Source organism: Gracilinanus agilis, chromosome 2 (genome assembly GCF_016433145.1).
Source record: "Gracilinanus agilis isolate LMUSP501 chromosome 2, AgileGrace, whole genome shotgun sequence".
In the NCBI taxonomy this organism is placed as follows: Eukaryota; Metazoa; Chordata; class Mammalia; order Didelphimorphia; family Didelphidae; genus Gracilinanus; species Gracilinanus agilis.
The window spans coordinates 555617611-555624428 of NC_058131.1; the positions used below are offsets into that span (position 1 = coordinate 555617611).

The 6818-nt window shown below is 35.6% G+C and overlaps 1 protein-coding gene across 1 annotated transcript; it reads left to right on the forward strand.

Moving 5' to 3' along the window:
* Positions 1 to 1421: 1421 nt before the first annotated feature.
* Positions 1422 to 1883, forward strand: LOC123234126 (ribonuclease pancreatic-like). The gene has a single exon (XM_044660069.1). It carries the CDS (start codon positions 1422 to 1424, stop codon positions 1881 to 1883), a length of 462 nt encoding a protein of 153 aa, XP_044516004.1.
* The last annotated feature ends 4935 nt before the right edge of the window (positions 1884 to 6818 follow it).

Below are 6818 nucleotides of genomic sequence, written 5' to 3' on the forward strand. Positions count from 1 at the left end.
TCTCTGTTGCTATCTTTGTTGCCTATGAGGAAATTCTTTTTCCTCTCTGTACTTCAATTTCCTCATCTGTAAAATGAATGGATCATAGGAAGAGTGACTCAGTGCTCAGAGACAGTTACACCACACTCAGAAGACAGACCAGGAACCCCCAACCCCTACCCCCAACAACATGTGATAAGGCCTTGAGGAATTATATGGAAGTATTCTTTCTTGAGGATCCAAAGTTGAAGTGTAATGGCAGTAGGGAGTCTTATGGGGAAGACCTTGGGAAAGAAGATCTGTCACTTGGTGAAAGGGGAAGAAAAAGTGTGATTGAGGTCACTCTGAAGACTGGAGAGGGAAGGAAATCCTATGGGGGAAGAATGATATTCTTTGAAATAACCTTTAAAGTGCTAGTGTCAGGGTAAGACCATCTCCTTTCCTTCAGGATAAAAAGGCTATGTCAAGTAGTTATATTCCTGAAGATTTGATGTGAGTTATGGTAGATCCAATGATATGGAAAGAGTTCTCGGTTTAGAGAAGGAAAACCTGGATTAAAATCCTGGTTCTTCTAGATACTAGCTACCTGTAAGACCTCAATAAAGTTACTTTAGTCACTTATTTTTTTTAATCAGCAAAATATAGTGGTTGGACTAAATGATTTCCAAGGTCTAGTCTGGCTCTGATGAATAGAATACTACTAGCTACTGACAGGGTTTAAAGTTTGGTTTGAAGGATGGACTTACATTCCATTACTGGATCCCTTGTAGTGTAAGAAGTTTATCCCGTCCCTTCCAAGGGACTCCATTACCTTCTTATATTTTGAAAAAAACTTCATCTTTGTTGAAGAGGAGTGGACATTAGATAGGGGAAATTAGATATTAAAATTAGAATTAGATAGTAGGAAAAGACTAAAACAGGTAATTCAGAATGACTGAAGGATTGGAAATATAAAGTTTTCTGGGGGGAATCTCTCAGGCAGTAAGGACCTTTTTTGGCTTGGAAAAGAAATTGTGCTTTCTAGTAAAAGAATAGTTATGATGAACTATGAAAGAATTTAATATGGTAGGGATGAGGGCAGGGTTATTATTTAATAAACATATTAGGCTTCATGACTAGGTCTTATGATTACTATAGGACAAATGAAAAAATGTTTGATTGTACTAATGACTAACATACCATAATAATCTATGATAGACATCAAAATTTTATCTTTATAATTTTTTGTGTGGAAAAATAAAGATTTAATTATTGAACTCATTTACTCATAGATTTTAATATACAATATTCACCATATTGTTTATGAAACAGGATCCCCAGGAGCTCCTAAGAACCTTCCTCTGACTCTAAGATTGGGATTCTTTTTCCAAGATGTGTTTTTTTTTTTAAAATTGATCTTCCTTCCTTTCCTAGGTAGAATTTCTTTGGTGACTGAGGACATGATGATTCCAGAGAGGTCACTCCTTTTGTCCGTGCTGGCATTGATGGTCCTGGGGCTGAGTCATCATTCCTTAGCTGAGTCCCAAGAAGAGAAGTTTAAGAGACAGCATTTGGACCAGGGCACCAAAGGCAATCCTGACAGAAAATACTGTGACCAGATGATGGTGAAACGGGGCATGACAAAAGAGAGATGCAAGCCAATTAATACCTTTGTGCGAGAATCTTACCAGCAGATCAAGAATATTTGCCATGAGGCACATGTGCCATGTGCAAACAAAAAAATGCACAATTGTCACAAGAGTAGTCACCCTATGAAAATAACTGAGTGCCACTTGTCAGGAGGTTCCAGGCCAGGCAGATGCAAATACCAGAGGAACAACACTAAAAAGCATGTCACTGTGGCTTGTGTAGGGAACCCTTTGAAACCAGTACACCTTGATCCTCCAAAAAAGAATGGAGTCTGAGGGAGGCAAACTGGACGGAACCCTGATCCACTACTCAATACCTGACAAAATTCATAAAATTATATTTCTCTACCTATGGCATCTCTTGTCACTCAACACATGTCCTTAACTACTCATGTACTTGCTACATAGATTGAGACTGGGATTGGATCCTGTCCCAAGTGAATCCCCTCTATTTTGCAGAGATGTTGTGATGGTGGAGAGGGAGAATGTAAGAATCCCAAATGTTAATGGCTACATTAATATTTTCAATAAAATCTACCTTTTTCTCATGGAGTTTCCTGAAGTCACACATGTTTAGTCTGTTTCTTTGATTACTTTTCCACAAAATTTCGGTGGAGACCATCGTGAGTATCCAAAATTTGAATTCCTCTGTCTAGGTACTTTGGCCCATAGGGCTGGTGGGCTAATTCTATTTTCCTTGAACATCTCTTAGTCATAGGTATAATCCAATTGCTGAAAGTGCACTTTTCCATATCAGGACAAAATATGGAATTTTTGAGTTACAAAGAAATTTAGAGATTTTATAGAAGAAAAAATTTTAGTTCCACAGAAGGAAAGAGAATCATCTAAAGTCAAATAGTTAATATGTAACAAATCTAGAGAACCTAGAATTCTTTTCAGTCTTTTCATGTCACCCAGTGGCCTTTTGAGGTACAGTGGATAGAAAACTGAGGCAGACATTAGGAAGATTTGAGTCCAAATTTAGCCTCAAACACTTATTAACTGTGTGGCTTGGACAAGACAGTTAAGCTCTATTTGCTTTGGTTCCCTCAACTGAAAAATGGGGAAAAGTAACCACACTTTCCTCATAAGGTTTTTGTGAAAATTGACTGAGAAAATATTTGTAAAGTTCTTAATATGATGGCTGGCATGTAATTGGTGCTATATAGATGCTTGCTCCTTTCTCTCTTACCTTTCCTTTCTCTGAGGGAGAATTGATAGTATTAAGAGGCAGGGACAGAACTGGTATAACCTGTTGAGAACTCTGCAACTTTAAGATAAATTCTATGAATTCCATTCCTTTGCCTTTCTGTTAAATTTTTGGTTCAATAGTCATTTTGGTTTCCATACTTAAATATCTCCCCAAAGTGACCAATATTTCTTATTGAGAGTTACAAGGAAAGAAATATTTTAGTTTCTCTTCTTTGTTATATATACTGTGTCTCCATTGTTTCCTCATAATTTCTCCCATATCCAAGTCATGACTTCATAATAGCTAATAAGTTATCATTTGTGAGATGCCTTAAGTTTATATATGTTATCTCATTTGATCTTTTAAAAATAATATGTATATAAAATTATATAAAATAATTTAAAAATAATTGTTACCTTTTCTTTTAGAATTGATACTAATTATTGATGCTGTAAGGAGGTAGGCAATTGGGGTTAAGTGACTTGCTAGGGTCACACAGCTAGGAAGTATCTGAGGACAGATTTGAAACTAGGTCCTTCTGAATCCAGACCTGTTGCTTTATTCACTATGCTACATAGCTGCCCTATATCCTATTTTATCTTCACAACAACCCAGTGAGGTAGGTGCTATTATTATCTCCCTTTTATAGAGGATAAAATTGAGGTAGACAGAGCTTACATGGCTTGCCTGGGTCACATAGTAAGTGTCTGAGGCTGGATTTGAGCTTGCTTTCCTTATTGCAGGCTTGATGCAATATCTATTGCACCATCTTATTTGCAAGAGTACCTAGTCTTGGGTTGATTTAGGGCCTAGAGAGCCAATTTCATGGCTAAGTCTCCATCAGCTCATTTTGTGAATCTCATTAATAGTTATCTATAGTTATAGAACCTAAAACAAAAGCTAATAAGGGAAGAAGGGCCTGACTCTGAAGCCTGTCTGACCACTTGTGTCTCTCAGACTCAAGGAGGAGTCTTCAAATATTTGAAGATGTGTCAGATTGAAGAAACATTTGACTTGTTTTACTTGGCCCCAGAATAGAGGACTAGAAGAAATGTTTCAGGACTCAGATTTCAACTTTTTGTAAGGAAAAATTTAACTATTGTAGCTTTCCAAACATTACATTTACTTAAAGCTTTTCTTGACTATCTTTTATATTTTACATTATTAGAATTTCTCACGGGACTCCTCTCCCTTACCAGAGATCTATTGAATGTAACACACAATATTTTTAAAGGAAATAAAAAAGAAATGGAGGAAGAAGAGGAAAAAAAAGCTAAAAACTAATTGATATATTAAGTAATGCTGGATATATATGCACTGTTATATGCCTGTAGAGGGAGAAGGAAGATATTAGGGATATGTTTGTGTGTATATATGAGTGTGTAGTGGGGGTGACCAGGAAAGATCTCTTGCAGAAGGTGAGATTTGAGAAGCCAGGGAATATAAGAGGCAGAGATAAAGAAGGAAAACATTCCAGGGTTAAGGGATAGCCAGTGAAAAGACATGGAGTTAAGCATTTACATATTCATCATATCATTATACATCATCATATACACCATATCATCATACTCAGCTTACTTCCTCACACTCTTTATAAGTATATTCCTTCTGTCTGCTCTACTACTAAAAGTAATTTTTGAAAGTTACAGATATCCTCTTTCCATGTAGAGATACATACAATTTGACCTTAATGAGTCCCTTAAATTTTCTTTCTTATTTATTTTTTTAGGTTTCTTTTGTGTTTGGACTTCAAATTTTTTATTTAGGTCTGACTTATTCCTCAAGAATGCTTAGAAGTCTTCTATCTTATTGAATGCCCATTTCCTCCCTTGAAAGAATGTACTCAGTTTTGTTGGATAGACGCTTCTGCGTTGTAAACCTAGTTCTTTCACCTTTCTGAATATATTCTAACCCTTCTGATCCTTTAATGTGGAAGCTGCTAGGTCCTGTGTGATCCTGATTGTAGCCCCATGGTATTTGAATTATTCCTTTCTAGCAGTTTTCAGTATTTTCTCCTTTACTTGGGGGCTCTTGAATTTAGCTATTATATTTCTAGAAATTGTCATATGAGGATTTTTTCTGGAGGTGATCTGTGAATTCTTTCAATTTCAATTTTATTTTCTTGTTGGAGAATATATGGGCAGTTTTCTTTGACAATTTCTTGTATTATGATGTCCAAGCTTTCCTTTTGATCATGGCTTTCAGGTATTCCAATAATTCTTAAATTGTTTCTCCTGGATCTATTTTCCTGGTCAGTTGTTTTTTCAATAAGCAACTTCATGTTTTCTATTGTTTTTTCATTCTTTTGATTTTGTTTTATTGTTTCTTGATTTCTCACGAAATCATTCATTTCTAGCTGCTCAATTCTATTTTTTAAGAACTGATTTTCCTCTGTCAGCTTTTGGGTCTCCTTTTTCATTTCTTCCATTTCTCTTCCCTACTTTTTCTCTATCTCTCTTAATTGGTTTTTGAAGTCTTTTTGAGCTCTTCCAGAATCTGTGTCCAATCCATATTTTTCTTTTGAAGTTTGCATGCATTTGCTTTGCTTTGCTTTCACTGTCTTCTTCTTATGTCTGTACATTCTCAAGATTCTGAAGGATGCTATTTTGTCTTCATAAAAATTCTTTAGAGTTAGGAGCTTTATGGGTTTCTTTGCTACAGATTACTCATGTTCATTGTGGAATTGGTATCTGGTGGGAAGAGAGTGGTTTGTAATCTCTTTTTCAAGAAGAATAATCCCAGTTTTTGGTTTTAATTTCTAAGTTCTCTAAAGGAGTTTGGAACTTTTTTTGTGTGTGTGTGACAAGAAAAGATGAAGAATGACCTCTTTTGTCCATAATCTCCTATATGTAGAAGGATGCTATTCTGTTACATTTGTGAATCTGGGCTTTACTGATGGTTGTCTAGGTTGTTTCTTTGGCAATTTATCTATGCTAATTCATATTCCATAGAAATTATATTCACCAATCTATGCTGCCTCCACCTCTGTGTGCCTGGGCTTTTCCTTTTGTCTCAGTCTTCAAGAATACAGATTTGACTCTTGACTCCATAGTAGGAGTTTTCATCTCTGCTGCTAAGTCATTGCATTCATTGGCAAATATACTATTACATCCCTATTGCAAAATTCTGGGTGCAGTGGATGGAGTAGTAGGCCTGAAGTCAAGACTTATTTTCCTGAGTTCAAATCTGGCCTCAGACATTTACTGGCTATGTGACTCTGGACAAATCACTTAACCCTGTTTGCCTTAGTTCTTCATTTGTCAAATGAGCTGGAGAAGGAAATGGCAAACGACTCCAGTATCTTTGCCAGGAATACCCAAAATGGGGTTGCAAAGAGTCGGCTATGATTGAAAAGACTGAACAAATGCAAGGTACTGACTTTTTAATATGTCAGTGGTTTGGCTGCTGAAAGGGACAGACAATGAACCTTTTCATAAAGAAGAAATCAACCAACTAGTGACGTATGTTAGGATTATACTACTTTCAAAGGTCAATAGTTTGGTAGTTGAAAGGATCAAAAAAGAACTTTTGTTTAACAAAATCCACTAAAAACTATGTGTAAACACCTCCTTCCTCAACTCACAGAGATTTCTGATAATCCTTGAGTAGTTAACTTGCCAAAAGGGATATAAAGTAAAATGCCATATAAATACAAGTCTTAAATCACCCTATAAAGGATATACTGTACTGTGCCTTTGATATGTAAAAAGTAGAAAGAAACAGAAAGAGAACTTTTACATATGCTGAAAAGATTTTTTTCGCAGTCCTGTATTAATTTCTGTTAAAAATTTCAGAAGGCATGGGAATAAATATACCTTTCCTTAATATTATAAATAATATCCATCCTAAATTCAAGAAGAAGTATTATATGTAATAAAAGAAATTACAAGTTTTTCCAATGAGATAAGGGGGAAAAGTAAATATGTCCATTATCATCATTACTCTTTGATGTAGTTCTCAAAATGCCAGCTATGGCAATAAGAAAAAGAGACATCAAGGGAACAAGTTAAGGCAATGAA

What these genes read in the sequence shown, in the direction of transcription:
- LOC123234126 (XM_044660069.1), top strand. Translation starts at nt 1,422, where the DNA reads ATGATTCCAGAGAGGTCACTCCTTTTGTCCGTGCTGGCATTGATGGTC.